This window comes from Lissotriton helveticus, chromosome 5_1 (genome assembly GCF_964261635.1).
Source record: "Lissotriton helveticus chromosome 5_1, aLisHel1.1, whole genome shotgun sequence".
Taxonomy (NCBI): domain Eukaryota; kingdom Metazoa; phylum Chordata; class Amphibia; order Caudata; family Salamandridae; genus Lissotriton; species Lissotriton helveticus.
This window is the reverse complement of record NC_136065.1, coordinates 1093964179-1093986157: the sequence shown is the minus strand read 5'-3', so window position 1 is coordinate 1093986157 and position 21979 is coordinate 1093964179. Positions and strand designations below refer to the sequence as shown.

Genomic DNA, 21979 nt, shown 5'->3' with positions numbered 1-21979 from the left:
CAGACAGGCCCACAAGGGACTACTTTGCTGGCACGGTTCTTTTACCTTTTAAATGTATATGGTGTCCTACGGTACAATTGTATGTCTTGCACTGTATGAATGTGATGAACACCACTGTTTCTTGAAAAGTTAATAAAAACAATTTAAAAAAAAAAACATGTATATGGTGGCCGTCTGCCCTTTCCAACGCTGTATTGGGTGTTGTGATTGGTGCTGTGGTTACTGAGATTATCTGCCTCAAAGGTTTGGGCTCTCTCTTTATAATATTGGTATATATATATATATATATATATATATATATATATATATATATATATATATATATATATATATATATATATATATATATATATATATGCATGAAACCTCCAGCGAAGCAGAAGGAAGAGGCCACATGGGGTCACCGGAGAAAGCCTTTAATTGGAAAGCGGAATAAGCATAATGCATTTCGACATCACTGTCTTCCTCAGATGCTACCGCCACACTGAAGCATCCCCACGCCTCCGCTTTTGAATAAGTCTGCAGTCCTCCCGTGATGGAAGGTCACACCTCCCCTATCATGTGATCGATCACCTGCTGCAATTCGGTAAGTCCTACAGCTCCCAGAATACATCATCCCTGGGTCGATGGTACGAGGGGAAGTTTGATGAAATTAAGTCCTTGTGGCAATGGTGTACTGCAGAACAGGGCGCGCTTTTTCCGGTGCAAATAATTTCCTCAGGCCACCTCGAGTCCCCACAGACTTTCTAACTTCAGTGGCACAGCTCAGCTGGGCCGTGGGCTGAATTCAATGAAACACACTTCCTTGTGAAGTCACGAGCTGCCTGCTGACACGTCCCTTGCTTGATCAGTACCGGAGAAGTGGGCTGGACCAATCCGATACCTCGGGAGAAAACCAACTGCTTGCGCAGACACCGGTAATGTCTCCAGAACGGGGCCCCTTAAACGCGTCTCCGGCTGATGCAAATATATGCACGAAACCTCCAGCGAAGAAGAAGGAAGAGGCCACATGGGGTCACAGGAGACAGCCTTTAGTTGGAAAGCGGAATAAGCATAATGCATTTTGATATCACTGTCTTCCTCAGATGCCACCACCACACTGAAGCTGCCTCACGCCTCCGCTTTTGAATAAGTCTGCAGTCCTCCAGTGATTTTATATATATATATATATATATATATATATATATATATATATATATATATATATATATATATATATATATATATATATATATATATATATATATATATATATATGTATATGTATATATATCTATATATATCTATATATATCTATATATATATTCACTGAAAAAACCATAGGTTATAGACCATATATAGTTAGGAATTAGCATTTAAAAAACCTTATTTTACTCACACAAAACCATTGAAATTCCATATATAGTTAGTTGCACTAACTATATATCGCGCACCCGCAATCCACTGCTGATCGTGTCACATATTACATCATTCATGACATGGTCAGTGACATCACTGATGACATCACTGATGACATCTCAAATGACATCACTGATGACATCACTGATGACAACATCCAGTGACTGTATGTTTCTGTAAAGTTAAAATATGTCTTACATATTGAAGAATGAGTGGATGTATAAGTGTCTGGATGAAGGATTTAGTAGGTGCGTGACTGACTGTATGAGTGAGTGATTAAATGTGTCTCACTGAATGCATGGGTTAGTGACTAAACTGTCTTAATTTGTGCATCATTATGTCTGTTGTTCTGTAAACTGCTGCATGTGTTGATCATTAGCTATACGAGAGGCTATATGTGTTATTAATTGGTTGCCCAAGTATTTCTATGGGAGATTGAGTTTGTGTGGGGGTGGCTGGAAGGTGTGTGACTCTATGCATAGATGTGTGAGCAGTTTATTCACTAGGTGTATGAGTTCAAGAGTGCATGTGGAAACAGCTACATGGGCAGTTGACTATGTGCATGAGTGTATTAATGAGTGAATGGATATCTGAATGCTACATGTCATAGTAAGTACATATGTAAAACACAGTACATGTGAGAGTTGGCATATATAAATAACTGTGCATGAGAGCCACTGAATGAGTGAGTGGTTGTATCGATCATTGTGAACTTGTATCAGGGATTGTATAAGAGAGTAAATATGTGTTAGTATATGTTTCAATAAGTAAGGTGTGTTTAACTGTATAGTTGAAGAAATGGAGGTGAGATTGTTTCTTTGCATGACTGACTGGGTGTGTGAGTAACTCCATGGATGAGTGGCAGTGTGTGAGTGTCTGTATACACTGAGTGTATCTAAGGTTATATTAGAGTCTGAAGAGGTTTATCGTATTAGCACAAGAATGATGTCAAATGAGATGTCATCAGTGATGTCATCAGTGATGTCATTTAAGATGTCATCAGTGATGTCATCAGTGATGTCACTGACCATGTCATGAATGATGTAATATGTGACATGATCAGCAGTGGATTGCGGGTGCGCGATATATAGTTAGTGCAACTAACTATATATGGAATTTCAATGGTTTTGTGTGAGTAAAATAAGGTTTTTTAAATGCTAATTCCTAACTATATATGGTCTATAACCTATGGTTTTTTCAGTGAATTTTCAAGGTTTTGTAAATGCTAATTCCTAACTATATATGGTCTATAACCTATGGTTTTTTCAGTGAATTTCAATGGTTTTTTAATAGCAAATATCATAAGCTGTCGAATGTCAAGTACGTGGTAAGTGAAAACATTTTCGTGTTTATGCACACTGATCTGCTTTGAATGGTGCCCCCCCCCTCATTTCTATTAGGAGTACTCTCTCTTTGCAGATAGTGAAAGGTAGTTAACGCAGGCCTTTGCCCCCGTTGTAATCCGTCGTGCCTGCTTCTCTCTCCATTTCATTGATTGTTATCCAAGTATTTACTGTTTTAGAATTAGTTCTCTTTGGTTCATTCTCTATTTACAAACAAACACAGAGTCGCAATACTCTGTTTAGTCTTTGCAGATAACGAAAGATCGTGTAAAAAAAAAGAAAAGGAATCGAGCAAAATCAGTAGGCCACTAATGGGATCTCTTTTTGACCTCGCTAAAATAGAAACATTAGGAACAACCCCTCATGACAAATACAAAACTAGTGAGATGAACTGAACTCCACACAATGATGGCTGCAAAACAGCTCGGCTCCGCCACCCACCCCGCCCAAAATAACGATAAAGAACGGCTGCCATGATTGGTTGCGGAATGACCACGACGGAGCTACGAAATGGTGCTGCTCTCATGCTAACCCCAGCTTCAGTCTGAAACATCCAGAAACACTGTAGACTACCAATTCGATCAGTTCCGGTAGCGCCCCAATGTAACCCGGTAGAGAAGAACTAGCCCTCCCCTCTTTGACTGATGGTTCTTGTTGCCTGTCCCTTCTGTTGTCATTTAACAGAACTATTTAGCCTGCTGAAAGGGGTTGTGTTCCGACCGCTGGTTGGTGGAGACATTTTGACTATATTCTGTACCTGCGTTGTCGCGTAATGCGTCATATGACGCGCCGCGTTAGCGCATCCGGAAGTCATCCGGGGCGCGCAGCGCGTAACGTAAGCATAACAAGTCATGTGACTTGTTAATAAAACTTTTCATTGGTTCATTTTACTTTTCTTATTGTAATGATGAAAGGCTTGGTCATATGACCTAAAAATTACGCTTTTCATTACTTCCGAACATTATTTTTTCTTAAATATATGTTATAATGTTCCAGGCTAATGTACTTTCCCGGAAATTTTACAACTGTCCTGCAAGTAAAATATATTCTTTTTTCGAGAAAAAGAGCGTTTCTTCGTCCCATGACGGAGCCGTTGAGCAAAAGAGGGTCGACCTGCTGTCTTAGTCGCCGATACGCCTGAATATGAGATTCTTATCGATCACTTTATGTTGCAGGAATAGAAAACACAACAGCCCTTGACCATTTATCTTTACTGCGTTCCTTCGTATTATACCTTTTACCCTTCATGTAATTGGTCTGCTTTATTTCACTTGCCTTTTAATGATTCTAAAACAGTCACTATTATTAAAAACTTTACCAATGTATATACTACTACCATGTTTTCTTTTAAAAACCTTTATTGTGAAAATTTCATTATACAAATACGAGCCTATAACCACGTGGGCCTGCCACAGAGCAAACTGTAATCGTATATGATGAATAGACATTTACACTGTAGAGGAACGTAACGGGCGGGCCATTAGGTTGCAAGAACTAAGGTGTCTAACAGTTACGGAATCGGTGGACGTACATTTTATAATTAAAATACGACAGGGCCAGTTACAATAAAATTATCTAGATATACATTTGCGGGCAAGTACCATGGGTGACGTTAATTCGAACTTTCAACAGTACAGTAATCAATAACACATCAGAACTTAATATCAATAGGGATGTCGAAATAGTCAATCAATTCTCGTCCCCGCCCGCCATGTGCTTCAAAACTGCATACGTATCTCGTGATTTCAAGGTTCTGCAACCAGTACACAACAAGGAGTTACGAGTCCCATTTATTCCGGCGCCATTTTGGGCGAGGACGGGCAGGTCCAGGATATAGTCAAAATGTCTCTACCAACCATCGACTATGATGATGTTCATATGCTGTATTTATTAGAGTAACACTCATCTGTCCACATGAAATTAATTTGCCACAATCTAAACATGTCATTTTAATCTTTCCAAAGTTCTTCTAAATATTTGGGACCGTTTCCCTTGCCTCTGAAGCTCTCAGTGCCACTTCTTTGATGAATGTACTAGCAGGTCAGGGGTTCTCCTCCAAATCTCTCTTTTATGCAGCACTATAATTAATTGGTGCCACCTCTCCATATGACGATGCATGGTATAGTTACCACAACTATATTTTTTTTCGGTTCCTCTGGAGAGTTCATCGTGGCAGATGAAGCGTGTAACGTACCGGGCATTTACCTTTTTTTGCATGTACAGGAAAGGAAAAAAAAAACGAGCGTCCGAGTTCTAAGGTGTCCCAGGGCCATTTTAGTGGACCAGGCCCAAATCCAAAGGACAGGCCGCCATTTTGAGAGTCCTCTTGCAGCCGCCTGTCGCTGTAGCATCAAGAGCAGCCGAAACTCAGCTGAATGGCAACTGAAACGGTAAAGGGGCGCCCCACTACAGCAGACGAGCCTCCACCTAGGAAGGCCCATTCACGCCGGCTCCCCCCCCCTTCGGGCACCCCACGCCGTTATTCGGAGCAGTATTGTAGGATGGCCACACCAGTGCGGCAACTTGCTAGACATCACCTCGGTGGTAACCGAATCTCAACGCCTTGTGGTGTCTTCTATTCAAAAAACATTGTTATGCTGCCTTCGACCTATTCGCCGCAAGTGCGCACACAACTCAACTGCATAGCTTGCTAGACACCACCTCGGTGCCATCCGGATCTTGGAATGTCAGCACCTTTTGGTGTCTTCTCTTCAGAAAATATTGTTGCGCTGCCTTTGGCCCCATTTGCACATCAGTCCGCTACTGACGCCATCTCACAGGCTAATGGGGCGCCCCACGCCGACTTTCAGCATTGTAGAATGACCACACCAGTACAGCAACTTGCTAGACATCACCTCGGTGCCATCCGGATCTCGGCGCCCCACTGCAGATGAAGTGCCTCTCAACTATGAAACCACCACGGTGACATCCGGATCTTGGCGCGTTGTGCTGCCTTCGGCCTATTCGCACATCGGTCCGCTACTGACGCCATCTCACAGGCTAATGGGGCGACCCACGCCGAGTTTCAGCATTGTAGGATGACCACACCAGTACAGCAACTTGCTAGACATCACCTCGGTGCCATCCGAATCTTGGCATCTCAACGCCTAGTGGTATCTTCCATACAAAAAATATTGTTACGCTGCCTTTGGCCCCATTCGCACATCAGTCCGCAACTTAGACATCACCTCGGTGCCATCCGGATCTTGGCATCTCAGCGCCTTGTGGTGTCAGTCAGAAAATATTGTTGCGCTGCCTTTGGCCCCATTCGCACATCGGTCCGCTACTGACGCCATCTCACAGGCCAACGGGCCGCCCCACGCCGACTTTCAACATTGTAGGATGGCCACAGAAGTGCGACAACTTACTAGACACCACCTCGGTGCCATCCGGATCTTGGCGCGTTGTGCTGCCTTCGGCCTATTCGCACATCGGTCCGCTACTGACGCCATCTCACAGGCCAACGGGGCGCCCCACGCCGACTTTCAGCATTGTTGGATGGCCACACCAGTGCGGCAACTTACTAGACACCACCTCGGTGCCATCCGGATCTTGGCGCGTTGTGCTGCCTTCGGCCTATTCGCACATCGGTCCGCTACTGACGCAAACTCACAGGCCAACGGGGCGCCCCACGCCGACTTTCAGCATTGTAGGATGGCCACACCAGTGCTGCAACTTGCTGGACACCACCTCGGTGACATCCGGATCTTGGCGCGTTGTATTGCCTTCGGCCTATTCGCACATCGGTCCGCTACTGACGCCGCCTCACGTGCCAACGTATTTTCTCCGCATTTTATACCCTATGCCGCATAACAGGTCATGTGACTTGTTTATAAAACTTTTCATTGGTTCATTTTACTTTTGGTTTCCTAATGATGGAAGGCTTGATCATATGACCTAAAAACAACACTTTTCATTGGATGAAAACTTTTTTTTTTCCCAAACGATGAAAGCCCCACCTTGTTTCTGGATGTTTCAGACTAAACTGGCGTCAGCATGAGAGCACCACCATCTCGTAGCTCCGTCGTGGTCATTCCGCGAGCAATCATGGCAGCCGCTCCCCACCAGAAGCCTGCAGGAGTCGGGGCCCCCAAAACTTTTGATGAATTCTCAAGGCGGAGGGGACGCTTTCGAGAATGGGGTCCAAGACCTAGCAGACAAGCGTCCGATTTCCAAGGTGTCCCAGGGCCATTTCAGTGGACCAGGCCCAAAAAGGAAAGAGCCTGCTGCCATTTTGAGAGTCCTGTGACAGCCGCCTATCGCTGCACCGCAAGAGTGGGCGCAACTCAGCTGAATTGCGGCTTTTGACACAGTGGACCAAAAACGGACGGAATGGCAACTGAAACGGTAAAGGGGCGCCCCACTACAACAGATGACACTCCACCTGGAGAGGCCCGTTCACGCCGCCTCCCCCGGGGCGCCCCACGCCGTTATTCGGAGCAGCATTGTAGGATACCAAAACCAGTGCGGCAACTTACTGGACATCACCTTGGTGCCATCGTTCTGCTGCCTTGGAACTATTCGCACAACAGTTTGCTACTGATGACCCACCCCCCGCGACGCCCCACGCCGTTATTTGCTGGGTGGCAACTTACTAGACATCACTTTCGTGTCATCTAGATTTCGGCGCGTTCTGCTGCCTTGGAACTATTCGCACAACAGTTTGCTACTGATGACCCACCCCCCGCGACGCCCCACACCGGAAATCTGGACGTTGTGCTGCGTTGGGACTATTCGCACAGCCGACCGCTACTTCGTTGTTTTCCCCTAAAAATGTTTATATGTTATTACTATTTTTGTTTTCTTGTATATATTTATAAATTATTAAAGTTTTATAATCTTACTACTTTGTCGGAGTGCTATATATTTTTAATGTGACACATAATTGTAAAAACTTTGATGTACAAAGAGTCATCCCTAGAATCTTCCGCTTCACGCTCGGTCCCCTCCCCAATCACAATACAGGATGGTTTTCAGATAATAGCAACGCTTCTGCTGTGACGGATCTCATCGAGTGTGGGCCTTGATCTACTATAACTCCTTTGAAGAGGGGTGATTCTTTACAGCTGTGGCCATAAACTACATCTGCAGGGCTAGCTGATAGCCTAGGACCGGCCTGGACAATCGGACACAGAGGAAAAGGAGTGTCAGAGGGTGCGGTAGTGAATAGGGCGAAAGGGAGGTGTCGGGCGGGCACAGGGTGTGATTCTCAGGGAAGAGCAGCGCAGATGGGGGGAGGTTTATTACCCATGCATAAGACAGAGAGCGGGGGTGACCACTGCCTGGGTGAGATGCTTGCGAGGGTGGGGAGCCATGCTAAGGATCGACAGCGTGCACAGAGTGGGTCTGGTCAAGGCATCTAAAATGGCTGCCGTGCACGACAAAAGTGTGGCATTTGAAAAAAGACAAGATGGCGCAGACAATGTTTTTCAACACTTCCTGATTTCCTTCGAATCGAACGTTAACAGACGTTGGGGCATATTACCAAAGTTAAGCGATATTTATCCCTAACGATGCATTGCAAAGATTTTTTTACCGTCAGAAATTATCGCAGATAAACCTTGCTATTATCAAGGTTTATCGCAAATACGATAAAAAACGACCGCAATGCATTAATATCGCTGAAAACTCAGCGATATTCATGCATTACCGAGCTAATGCTCTTAGCCATGTTATCCACCTCCCATTGGATAACATGGCTAAGAACTGCTATGGGCAGCTGTTACTTTTTGGAGATATTCGCGCTTATCTCGAATATTTCCAAAAGTTGATAATAGGAGATAGCCGCTACGTACTGTTTGGAATGTTTACAGACACCGGAGAGCCAATCAGCTTCGCTTCGCAAAGCTCCGTAACGCGAAAAGTACGCGAAGCGGTGCGCTGTTACAGATATATATCTTTTTTTGAACGTTAATTTCTCAAAATCCACTGAAGCACATATATTGAGACCTAGCAAAGGCACATCGGGCTACCAGTCCCTACAATTTTGCCAAGTTTCGTGCAAATCCATTCAGCCGTTCGATTATTATTATTTTTATTTTTTTTTGCCCCGCGGGGCCCTTTTAAAACCTCCACATCAAACCTAGGGGGTCAGCGAGGATCTACTATTCCCCCTTATGGTCATTTGCCCCTTCGCTTTGGCCTCCTCTTGTCTCTCGATCCTACCGAGAGACAAGATGGCGGCCGCTACGGACTGTTTGGAATGTTGACAGACGCCGGAGAACCAATCAGCTTCGCTTCACAAAGCTCCGTTGCGCGAAAAGTACGCGTCCTGGAGCGCTGCCCAGTCCGCTGTTACAGATATATATCTTTTTTTAAACGTTAATTTCTCAAAATCCACTGTAGCACATATATTGAGACCTACAAAAGGCACATCGGGCTACCAGTCCCTACAATTTTGCCAAGTTTCGTGCAAATCCATTCAGCCGTTCGGGCTAAAAGTGAGGCCAACCGCCCTATGGAAAACTCAATGTTAAAAACACGTTTTGGGACCCCCCTTTTTTCTCGACCCCCCCTGGACGAACCCCCCCCCAATTTTCAGGGGCTGCTCAGAAACAAAATGTGCCATTTTCCTGAAAATTTCAGCCAATTCCGTCCACAAACGCCAAAGTTATTAGACATAGAATTTTCAAAAAACCCATAGAGAAAAAATCCTAACTATATATACCTACTGGCGACCGCCAGTAGGTAATATATATATATATATATATATATATATATATATATATATATATATATATATATATATATATGCGTAGGTAGTTATAATTAGGATCATGTTTCCATAGGAAGAGCGTTTTTTGACATGCCTATATCTTTGGCGTCAGTAGACTAATCTTCACAAAATCTTCCCAAAAAAGTGCACTGCTAATTTTAGTTGCACATGTAAAGTCTCAGGGTGATTCGCCGAGAAAAGAAGGGGTCAAATATGTATAATAATAGCAAAAATACATTTTTCATAAATGAATATGTCGACAGACTGGGGGGCGTATATATGAATTAAGGCATTGGTGCTTTACTAATATGTACAATGATAGTCACTAAATACACTTCCCACATTGAATGTAAAATGTATATTGTTACATTTATGTCGACTGTTTAGATGTATGACTTCACTCGATTCATCTATATGTTTTTACCACTACAAAATGGCGCACAAAAATGTTTGAGTTAAGTGTCTCATGAGTCGCGATAGTCCTACTATTATGTTTAGTTGGTTTGAAATTTTGGCGCCAATTTGCCTAGTTTAAATGATTGTTGTTTGCTCAGTAATTTATCAGTGAGCAAGGGCACGGACGTGCCCGAAACGCGTCTGATGACTTTTACCCACCTTATGCAATAAAAAGAAGCGTACCTTATATCTTTGCCTTGAGTGCTGATTTGGGTTGTCCGCGAACTTTTCCGTGCAGGAGGCACTAAGTGGAAAGTTGGAGTTTGGTATATATATATATATATATATATATATATATATATGCGTAGGTAGTTATAATTAGGATCATGTTTCCATAGGAAGAGCGTTTTTTGACATGCCTATATCTTTGGCGTCAGTAGACTAATCTTCACAAAATCTTCCCAAAAAAGTGCACTGCTAATTTTAGTTGCACATGTAAAGTCTCAGGGTGATTCGCCGAGAAAAGAAGGGGTCAAAAAAATGGCATTTACACTGCTAATTCCCATAGGAAACTGCAAGTGGGTCTATTGTGTGGCTATACCATGTAATCTGTTTACGCCTTGTACGTGTTTTGTTATTCTTTCTTAGCAAATCGCATATTTTACAGTTCTGCAATCAAATACTCTTGTTTCTGTTCTCTACCTTAGCTGCATATCAGGCCATGTGCTGACTCTGTACTGCATTTCAGCTCTACATGTCCAGTTGCTCATCTCAAATAAATGAATAAAGTTGTGAGTTAGAATTATAACTGAGCAGACAACACACTGCTGAGAGGGCAAGAGTCCTAAGGTAGTACGCATATAAGGTGGAGTGCCAAGAGAAAGCAAGGAACGAGGTAGATCTCATCGTGTAATATCCCGCGAGAAATGTACCAGCTGTCATAGCCAATACTCTGATAAGGTATTTTATTTTTCTTTGTTCAATAAAATAAATCTTGATTGAACATGTCTGGTGGATCTTACTCTTCATACTGTCAGAAACTATTATTCCAGAATTGTGCATTTATTTGTAATGTTCCCGTTTGATTAGCATCTTCAGCAAAAGTGTTATAGAGTCTGTTCTAAGATAGTAGATTAGGCCTTTTCTGTGATTTGTATACAAATCTGGATTTTAGAATCTTTAATCAAGTCAAATACCTCAACTACCCGGTGGTACAAAATGTCCCCCACCCTCTGGGTAGGGAACATTCTGCATCTCTCGTGATGTGATTCCACTGGCTCATGACCTGCAGTGGGATATACTGGTCTAAGCTCACATTTCATCATTGCTGAATGGATCTCGTAGGTCTCTCTGTAATACTCCATTGTGGTTGTAGCGTAAAACACAGGACAGAGGACTGTCCTGCTTTCTGTGCCATCCACAGCTTATGTAATTGGACAACATGGCATGCCCCTACAAATTGCTTGACAAACTGCTCTGACTCCCTCCTTTCGCCCCACGCACCCACTCCGTTTCCTCCTTATGGATATGGCTTTGGGCTTGGTCCCACCAACTTTCACTAGTTATACAGATTTCAGCTGTGGCAATCTTTTTTCCATTTAACACAAATAACATAGACATGCATTGATTTTCGTCTAACCTACATCAATGAGAAAGTGGGATTGGGTGAATGAACAATAACATTTCATTGTTATAATGGCCCTGACAGCAGGTATTGCAAACCCTTGGCTGCTAGCTATGTGAACTTAGTTGTTCGAGTTTATGACCTACATTGCTCACATTGATTTGTATGCAGTCAGGTGATCCCATTTTGCTGTCCAAAATATAAATGCGCACATTCTGATCTGATAGTAAAGGGTCTCTCTCTCTCCTTTGAGTGGTTTCATTCATTTGAGGGTGCTGCAAATTCATCTTGAATCAATCTCTGTAAAAAATGGGTTATTAGTTGAAGGTGCTAAGTGCCAACCTCAAGTTATAGTCACAACCCTTGTCAGGGACAGCGATTAAAGTAAATAAACATGAGCCTAACACCCTGCTAGCTACGGCACAGAATGTAACAGACAGGCTTCACTTAGAGGCAATATATAAAGTATGTATGCAATAGTAACGTTAAAGTTGAAATGCAAAACAATAAAAATTCCAAAATGAAACAGAAGAATTGAGTAAAATGTAATAAACAAAAGGACACCACCAGAACCGTGATATGAGTTTTTAAAGTTTTAGGTGGAAATAGCACCAAGAAGCACAAAGTGCCAATGATATTCAGTGGTCGTGGAAGAACAGGGCTCAATTTGATGCTGACCATTATGGAGTTCAATCTGCATATGCTAACCAGATTCTTCCTAATCAAAGATTTTACTTTCTGATTCTCGTCCTTTTAGGTCTCAATTTACGACAGGAGTACACTTTTTCCCCCCTCAGGGGAGGCACTTAGAGACTCACACGGAGGTGGCTGAAGCCAACAAGAGAGTCGAGTCAGGTCCAGTTGCCAATGGCCACATAGCTAGTTGTAGGAGGCCAGCCTTATGACGCGTCTTTGTCTTGGGTACAAGACGGTGAGCAGGTACAGTCTTCTAGGCTTCTCTCAGAAAGCGGGTTCAGTCTTCTTCTGATCTTCCACAGGTCCAAGAGTGTCTGGAATTGCCAAGTTTATACTTTGCATGGGCTAATGAGTGGGAATGACCCCTGGGTATAAGGTAAAGGGGCTAAACCTACACACTTGGGGCATTTTCAGGATGGCTGAACTCTTGGACCACACTCAACATGGGCTCTGAGGGCTAGGTGTGTGTGTGTGGGGAGTGTACAATGGTAATCCTAGTGTCTTCTCACATCAAACACTAAATTCCAGTTTGAGGCATGTCCTGGACCCACAACAACCTCAGAGACAGAAGTAAGATAGAACAAACCTGAGATTTCCCCCCCTCCTTTGAAGTGCATCCCAAATGTGATATTTAAACCCGGCAGGCTTGTCAAACAGGCTTTGACACTGTAATGTCAAAAAGAGGCCCAAGAGCCAGCTAACATGTGCCTATAACAGGTGGGGCCTCTTTCAAGTGCCCCCAAAGTGTCATATGAAAACCCCAGCAGACCTCCCAAGCAGAATATGACATTCAAGCAGGAATTGACACTTTAATGTCAAAAAGGATCCTCACAGCCACACCTTACATATTCTGTCACATTCAGATGGGCCGTCTTTGACCCAATTGCAAAGGTCTGCATACATTATATCCATGTCATTCGGTGATTAATTTGTAAAAATATAAGCGTAGGGGCTCTCGTCAGGAGGCAACTTTCACCAGCCTATTTCTCCTGTTAGCGCCGCCTAAAACAGAACCAACTACTGACCATGAAAGTGGCCAGTGGATGTGGTGTAATGGCCAGAGCTGGCGAATTCAGAGCTGGGGAACCAGTTTCAAATTTCGGCATCAGCTCAAGATTCTGTGATTCTGGGCAAAACACTTAATCTCCCTGTAGATTAATGTATCCTTAACTGGTGCTCATGAAAAGCACCGGTGTCAATGAATAAGTGCCAGTGCTGAGCACCGGAAACCACTGGCTCAAATTAAGAACTGCTGATCAAATTTACTATAAAAAATCTCACTAGGGCCTCAACAACCACTTCTGATGGTGAGGCAGCTAGGAGCTGAAACAATACCAATAAAAGTCAATTCCTCAAGACATTGACTAACACAGTCCCGCCTGTCCAACCATCTATTAATCATAGTGAGGAAAACTTATCATCTTGGTTACTAGCAGCCAGTAACAAACATGCACCCCTTAGAAAAATACATCAAGCCCGACACCACGTGGCTCAGAAATGGTTCTCCTCCAACATAAAAACCTTAAAACTAGCCCTTCTACCATCCGAAAGAAGGTGGAGAAGTAAATACCTACCTGAGGGAAAAAGCATCTACTTAGCTGCACTAAAAGACTACAAAAAAACCATCCTGACCACAAAAGCATCATATTTCTCCTTCAAAATTGTGACCTCCACAAATCGGTCCAAAGAAATCTTCTCAATAGTTAATGAACTGTTTAATCCCGACAGAGTGACACTAAAACCCACACCTTTCCAAACCTTATGCGACTCTCTAAACAATTTTTTTATAGACAAAATTAAGGCTATTAAGGCTAGTATCCCCATATGCTCCACCCCTGTATGCCCGACCGCGCTAAAGAACTCTTTCACTTTTGAACAGATCACAGTAATAAGTCATGAAGTATTTCTGGTCCTGTTGACCAAAGTAAAATCGGGCTCACCCCGGGATTGCTGCCCCCCCGCCCCCCTGGATCTTAAGGAAGCCTTCTCTGCTCGCCCTGGCCCAGCCAGGTCCGTCTTGAATGAGTTATTGTCCCAAGGCTATGTTCCCGACACCTTAAAGGAGGCTATTGTCATTCCCCTCCTGAAGAAGCCAGGGACTGACCCTAAAACTCTGACAAATTACAACCCTATCTCCTTGTTGCCTTATCTGGCCTAGGTACTTGAAGCCCATGTGGCAGATGTCTCTCTGCCTTTTTGGAACAGTCTGAATAATCTGGATCCCCATCAAGCAAGGTTTCATCCAGCACGTTCCACTTAAGCGGTCATACTGACAGTACCCGACACTCTTTGGAAGGAGGCCGATAGGGGCTCTCCACAGGCTCTGGTGCGTCTGGGTCTATCCTCAGCATTCGACATGGTCGACCACGACATACTGGTTGATCATGTCAGAAGCTCTGGCATTCAGGGTTCAGCTCTCGAATGGATCCGCTTCTTTCTAGGAAACCGATCTCAAGCGGTCCGCATAGGCCAGTTCACAGCCCCCAAGATGAGAACAACTTGCGGTGTCCCGCAGGGTTCCCCACTCTCCCCTCACCTCTTCAACCTATACCTCCTTGCTGTGATACATGCCCTGAAAGAAAGAAAAGTGCGTACCTTTAACTATGCCGACGACTTTCAACTCATGTTTTCCATCAATAACGCCCCTGAATCCATCCACGAATTTCAGACTACTATGCTACTCATCAGCGACTGGATGAATAGCAATCATTTAAAACTTAAACTAGGCAAGATGGAAGTGATCCTAGCGGGGGATCACTGAACACTTGGAGTCCTCTCTTTGGAAAAAGGAATTTGGACAGCCTCCCGCCCCTTCCTTCTCTGCCAAACCTTTGGGGGTAACAATTAACAGCGATCTCACAATGAAGACCCACATTGGCTCTGTGATCTCAACGTGCTTCTTCCAGTTGAGAAACATAAGAAAAATCAGTAGATTCCTCGCACAGGAAGCTAAAATACAGGTAGTCTTAGCTATGGTAATATCCCACATAGACTACGTTAATTCTCTATACTTCGGCATTCCAGCCTACGTAATCTACAGACTACAACTGGTACAGGACCAGGCAGTAAGACTGATTTTCCAGCAACACAGGTGTCAACATGTCATGCCCCTTATGAGGAAGTTGCACTGTCTCCCTAAAACTCAGAGATGCGCCTTCAAGGTGGGATGTATCATCTTTAAATCCCTGAATGGCAGGAGCCCTAAATTTGTTGAGGCCCAATCCTATGAGCAAATCTGCGATCTGCTCACATGCATCTTTTATCTACTTCCCCCTTCAAACTGAAGCGCTTTGGTTTTATTATTGTTCAATATATGTATTTACAAGGAGATTTGCTGAAACTATACTTGTAATTAACCTCATACAGACAAACTAGTACACATTCTGTGGTTGAAAGTCATCAGGCTTTATGAAGCATATTCTGTGCAATAAGCAATAATTATTTATTTTAACAGACTAAAATACAGTTATTAAAATGTTACAGAATTTTTAAAAAGTGTTCAAATTGGTTTTCTCTCCAAATGTAGACGTTTTTTGATATCTATGTTGCTGCGGGCTCTGGCACCTCCAATCATGTGGATTATAATTTCCCTATTGGATGGGAAGTTCATTGTTTGTGCCTTCAGTGAGTCTGTTGATCCAGAACCTTTTTGGGGATTGTCTAATTCAACAGGGATAGACGTTGCACAGCTGCTTGCCAAGATACCTTGCAAAGACATGGAGCTGCTGAGGAACGCTACGTCCAGGAAAGCTGCAGCAAGGTTCCTCAAGTTCTTATCACAGGTAAGCTGCTTATATTAATGCATTTTCAACATTACGAGCAAAGCCATACCATCTTGCTGTGGATTTTGGTGAATTCTTCTGCTTCTGGGGTCCTAATGTTGCAAAGGAAGAACTTGTCCATGTTTTTAGGGCATAATAGCAGATTAGATTGTCACAGAGGACTGTGTGGCCTTTTGGAGTGGATCTGGGGCAAATTGGAGATCCTATCACTGTGGTAACCCATCAGAGACAATATTCCTACTTCATTAGAATCATTATGAAGTTTAACAAAGTCTTAAAGTAATTCCCATACCTTTGCGTAAAGGGCCTGCCCCACCCAAATAAACACCATACACACAGATGCACACAGAGACAGCAGTGCTCATTGTAGGAATGTCCTTGAGTAGTCCACGTCCCATTTATTTATCCCCTTGGCCGCCCCCTTCCCAGGGCTATTTGTGACATCACAGTGTGGCAGTACTGACCAGGTTGTCCACTACATTTCTCCCCAACTTGATTGGTGAGCATGCCTTCCTCGCGAGATCTGTTAATCTCTTAGGCTAGATGGTCCACAGGTAGTCCCACAGAAACTGTCTCAAAGCAGGACTAGGTGGCATATTGTATCAGTAGCTTCATGGCTGACCTTCCGACCCATCTCTCCTAGTACCACAGATTACCTTCACAGGATCCTGTGTCCTGCTCAAGGGTGGCGGGGGTCCCAGAGACAGGGTTCTTTGCCAGATTTATTTTTTAGGAGTGTGCCCTGACCCGCATGGCCCTCATGTCTAGTTTCCAGCTCCCCAGTGGCTCCTTTTCAATTGGTTGGCCAAGATTTTCCACTCTCTTAAACCAGGAGTTGCTTGGGGGTCACAGTTTGCCTCCCTTTCTTGGCTGCGACCTGCCTTAGATCTTGGTTAAAAGCTACGGGGCTCTCTCTAAAGGCGTCCTGAATGTTCTGCTTCTTCTTTGGCTAAGGCCACTACAGCATGATCTTCTTATGTTGGATCCCGAGACTATTGAATCGGAGGTCCATTGTCTGTTTTGACTTCCGACAACAAGCCCTACATAGACATCACCTTCTACAAGATATGAATGCTTTTATAGATGACAGTTCGACCACCGGACACTTGGAATGACTGTCCACAATTACAACAGTGATCTGGCCGCCAGGGAAGGTTCTGAAGTCCATGCTCACTTTTGTCCGCAAGCTGAGGCAACTGGGACTATAATTTGGCAGGACATGCACGTTTTCACCTTGTATTCCACTAAGCAGTACATGTTCAGGAACCAGAGCCTGGACCTCAGTCTTGCTTTTGTTTTAGCAGCCCAGGGGCCAACCACACCGGCTTGGGAACTACGATAAAGCTGACTCTCATTATACACCCTTCAGGTGTGGCACTCAGTTTGTCATGGACTTTAGTATAGTTGGGCCAATTTGAGTTTCTCAGGCCGGTTCCACATCTTCGCCCCATCCAGGAACTTCTTACACTGGTGCAGCTACATGGCTTCTGCTGCTTTCTGCTGACTGTTGTCTCTATCATCCTGATTTCCTCCACTGTCATGGCTGGGGGACATGCTTCTTGAGCATTACTTCTGACAAATTCATCAGCTAGCTTGTGCGCAACGCTTATCTTCCTAGTTTCTGGGAAAGTTAGATGGTGGGCTTTTCTGTTCCTGGTAGATGACAATAATGATTGTAGAGTTGTAAAAGATATGTCCCATTTCTGTATCCACAACGGTAGGTGTTGTGATGTGACGTGCCGGCTGGATCAGTGGTTTTTGGTCAGTAACCACCCCGGTGTTCCAGCTGTACAGGTAGTGGTGAAAATGGTGACAGCATCACTGAATCACCAGTACCACCCTCTTAGTCTGTGCTTTCAGTGTCTCCGCATCCGTTAATGCTTTACTGACATATGCAATAGTGACCCACACCCCATAGGTTTTCTCGTATATTAATGCCCTCATAGACTGACCGTGCTAGCATCCATGGACAGTTCCATTTGTCGTTGGGGATCAACAAACGTTTTTGTGGCACCCTCAAGCTGCACTGTCTTAATTTCCTAGAACGCTGAGTCAGCCCGACTGTCCCAGTTCCAGGCTGTGTCTGCTTTCATGAGTGCTCTGAGAGATTTTGACAAGGTGCCGAAGTTGGGAATAAATCAGCAACAATATATGGTCATCCCAGGGAAGTTTCTGACTTGCTGTCTGAGGCTTTGGGGCACTTTGGATGGTGCTGGCTTTCCTGGGGTCTACTTTTATCCCTTTATTTGTGAACGCAAATGAGAAGAACTCAATGAGCAATTCAAGGAGGAGCATTTCTGCTGATGTAATGTTAGTCCTTGACTGGCCAACCTTGTCAAAGTGACTCTTAGTGTGGTGCTTCTCCAGTGTGGTTGAATATATTAGAACATTGTCACTGATATTCAGTACTCATCCAGTCCTAACAGCGTTTCTCTAGTTGTGTTTTAGAACACATATGCGGCTAGCAAAATGCCAAAGTTGAGTGTTTGTAGCATTGCAGCCATAGATGGGTTGAGGAGGTGGTTGTGTAGCCACTGTAGGAAGTCAAGTTCCAGTTGGTCCAGCTGGATGAACCACTGGGCTCCATTCAGGTCTGCAATCACGTCATCCATGGTTGTCATCAGGTGCCACTCCCGCCTGTTGCCTTAGTTGGGGAGTCTCATATCGATGCATAGGTTTCAATTTCAGAACAACAAACATGGTGACCCATAATGTGTGGGTCCAGACACTTTCTGGATTAAAGCTTTCTGTTCAAGCTCGTGGAGCTCTTCCTCTACAAGTGGCTGATGGTGGAGCGTGACCCACCTGTGTCAGAGTGCTATAGGGCGTACAGCAGGACGATATGCAGCTAGATTTGTGTGCCTCTGAAACATCCTAGGCCCTCAAAAAGTTGGTGGAAATCTTTCATGATTTCATCGGGTTGGTTCTCATGGATGTGTCTCTTGAAGAAGGATTGGACGGTCCTCCCACCCACCATAATAGCACATATTGGTGGTGATCTCCTTTCTCTGCTATGCTGTGCAGAATACAAGATCAAGAATATTTCATCATCTTCACTCTCTCCAGCCTTTATTTTGAGCCTTCACCACCCTGTGGCCATTCGCTGGTGGGTAATCCTCCAATGTATACTGCCTCAGAATGCGACCTCCCCGCGGTCGGGTTCGCATTCTGCACCCTCTGTTGCTGCTCTGACAGACACGAGTAAACTGGTTGGAGCACAACTTTTCTTGTGCCAAGCATGCATTGAGTGCAAGGAAATTCCAGTCCGCAATTATGACATTTGCTTTGGTTTGGCGACTGTGGTCTCACTGGTTGAAGATTTGTTGGTTTTTTGCATTCCGCATCAATGGTTTCTCCTATTAATTTGGTCACTGTTGTTTCAGGGGCTGGAGCTGCTACATTCACTAGCAAAGGTCTAGCTCCTCCACCCAGCTGTTGGCTAATTCATGCAACTGTGCCAAGATAAGGATATCTTCAATTTGATGCCAGGTTGGCGGAGGTTCAGGTGTGTTAGAAAGGAAGCGCAGCGCCCTTGAATCAACTTGGTGCAAACCTCCTTCTTCTGGTTTGTGCATGTGCTGGCTAGTGCCCTCAGTCTGGCATAAAACCCATCAATAATTTGACTTCTCATTGATGGGCTTGCAGAAGCTTGATGTGTTTGAAAGCTGGGTTCAGCTTTGTGTCAAAGTGAGTGTTTAGATCCACCACCGCAGCATCATAATCATCGTCTGCCTACGTTGTGGGGAGGTTCACAAATAGTTTGTAGATTTCCTCACCTATGAAGTGCAGGCGTAGGAATCATTTCACCAAGCCATCGCTTTCGCAGGTGGTGCGGAAGTAGTTGTTCAGCCTCCCTATCCATATCTTCTACTGAGGAGCGGCTGTTGCAGTGCCGATGAGTTTGATAATTCATGGCAGAACGGTCATCAGTGTGTACACACCGGTGTCTTTGGGCTGTGGTGCCTATGGTGCTGGCTGTTGCTGTTGATCATCAGCCATGGTTAGTTCTTTGGTATATATTTTTATCTTTGCAGGTATGCTATCTGCTGGCTCTCCAGCATATGCTTGTTCTTCCACTGTCTGTGTTTCTGTTTTCTTTCTTTTTGTTGTTTGGTTGGTGCTCCTATATGTTGTGTGTCTGTCTACTGCTTGCTCACTGTATGACCACATTTCTATGCTTACAGTCTTATCTTTGAAGAGGCTAGAGTGGCTATGGGGTGAGCACATGGTGCTAGTAGGGATGAGCACCTCCCTGGCTTTTTAGTGCCCACCCCTTGCTCTGGGAGCGCCACGCTCTGACTGGGCTGAGGCCTGTCAGCTAGAAGGCAGTGTTGTTTCCAGAAAACGGAGCAATCTTGCTTACTTTAATTATGAGCAGGTAGCGAGTGACTCACTGCGACTTCTGAGCAGCATGTCAGCCGCGCTACGGTCCTCAGCCGAAAACGGCAAGGGAGTAGGCAGCCTGGGGACACCTTGGCCACCTCAAATATGATGGCAGCTGTAATGTGGCGGGTTGAAGCAGTGCTGTTGGATGTGAGTGAAGTTTTGCTCATATGTGGTGGCATGTATGACGATACACACTGGCATCATTGCCAGTGTAAAGGGCCAGCCCCACCTGAATAAACACCAGAAGCCATATCACAGATACAGTGCATTTTCCTTGTTTGCGCTTGTCGTTTCGTGTTTCACAGTGCAGGCGGGAATCCGCCTGCACTTTGAAGGAGGATTAGAGATCCCCTTACAGGCGGGTGCAGTGAGTGACTGCACCCGCCTGCAGGTAAATGTCTGGGGGTCAGTGAGACCCCCTTTACTCCCTCAAGAGGGCTGCCATCAGCGGGCACACTGACAGTGCGCCGCCTTTTAGGTGGCGCACTATCAGTGCACCTCCTGACAGCTTCTTTGCCTCTGCACCTGTCCCTATAATACGGTGAGGGTGCAAATCATTTGCATGGGGCCACACTCCCATGAATATGAAGGAATGCCCTCTCATGATAGCGCTGGCTCTTTATGTGCACCAGCACAATCGGTATTATAGAAGGGGACGCACAAGCATCAGAGGCCCCTTCTTTAATACCAAAGTGCCCCGGGGCATGCAAAGCAGGCGCAAACGTCTATTGCGACCCAGGGAACATCCGTAATACAGCCACAGGCACACAAACACACACAGAGACATCAGTGATGAGATAGCTCTAATTCACCCTCTGAGGCGGAAACCGGAGGTTCTCTGCTCTGCCTTTTCTTATTTGTCTCATTTTAGCTCGTTTTTAAACTGTGTGTGCAAATTACCTCCGCTTCACTTAGAAAGCGTTTCCACCGGACTAGACTCTTCCATCATCCCACTGCCGCATGGGCCACTCTCAGCTGAGAATTGACGCTGAGAGTTGGTCCCGGGGAGGTGAAGGCGTCACAGCGGCCATATTGCGTGTGGTTGCGCCCTGACGTGCTCTAGCTCTATACAAAAGGGGCTTCCGTTCCTGGCGCGCATCATAGCTCTAATTCACTCTCTGAGGCGGAAGCCGGAGGTTCTCTGCTCTGCCTTTTCTTATTTGTCTCATTTATGCTTGATTAAATAAGCATTTTTAGCTCGTTTTTAAACTGTGTGTGCAAATTACCTCCGCTTCACTTAGAAAGCGTTTCCACCGGACTAGACTCTACCATCATCCCACCGCCGCCTGGGCCACTCTCAGCTGAGTAGTGACGCTGAGAGTTGGTCCCGGGGAGGTGAAGGCGTCACAGCGGCCATATTGCGTGTGGTTGCGCCCTGACGCGCTCTAGTACTCTACAAAAGGGGCTTCCGTTCCTGCCGTGCATCATTGCTCTAATTCACCCTCAGAGCCGGAAGCTGGAGGTTCTCTGCTCTGCCTTTTCTTATTTGTCTCATTTATGCTTGATTAAATAAGCATTTTTAGCTCGTTTTTAAACTGTGTGTGCAAATTACCTCCGCTTCACTTAGAAAGCATTTCCACCGGACTAGACTCTTCCATCATCCCACCGCCGCCCGGGCCACTCTCAGCTGAGTATTGAC

At 44.8% G+C, this 21979-nt stretch overlaps 1 protein-coding gene across 1 annotated transcript in view; it reads left to right on the top strand.

Moving 5' to 3' along the window:
• Positions 1-21979, top strand: part of LOC144753509 (calcium homeostasis modulator protein 3-like) — an 87471-nt gene that overhangs the window by 17810 nt on the left and 47682 nt on the right. Inside the window, exon 3 of the mRNA XM_078641174.1 lies at positions 15699-15954. Coding sequence (XP_078497300.1) covers positions 15699-15954 — 256 coding nt within the window. The remainder of the gene's footprint in view (positions 1-15698; positions 15955-21979) is intronic.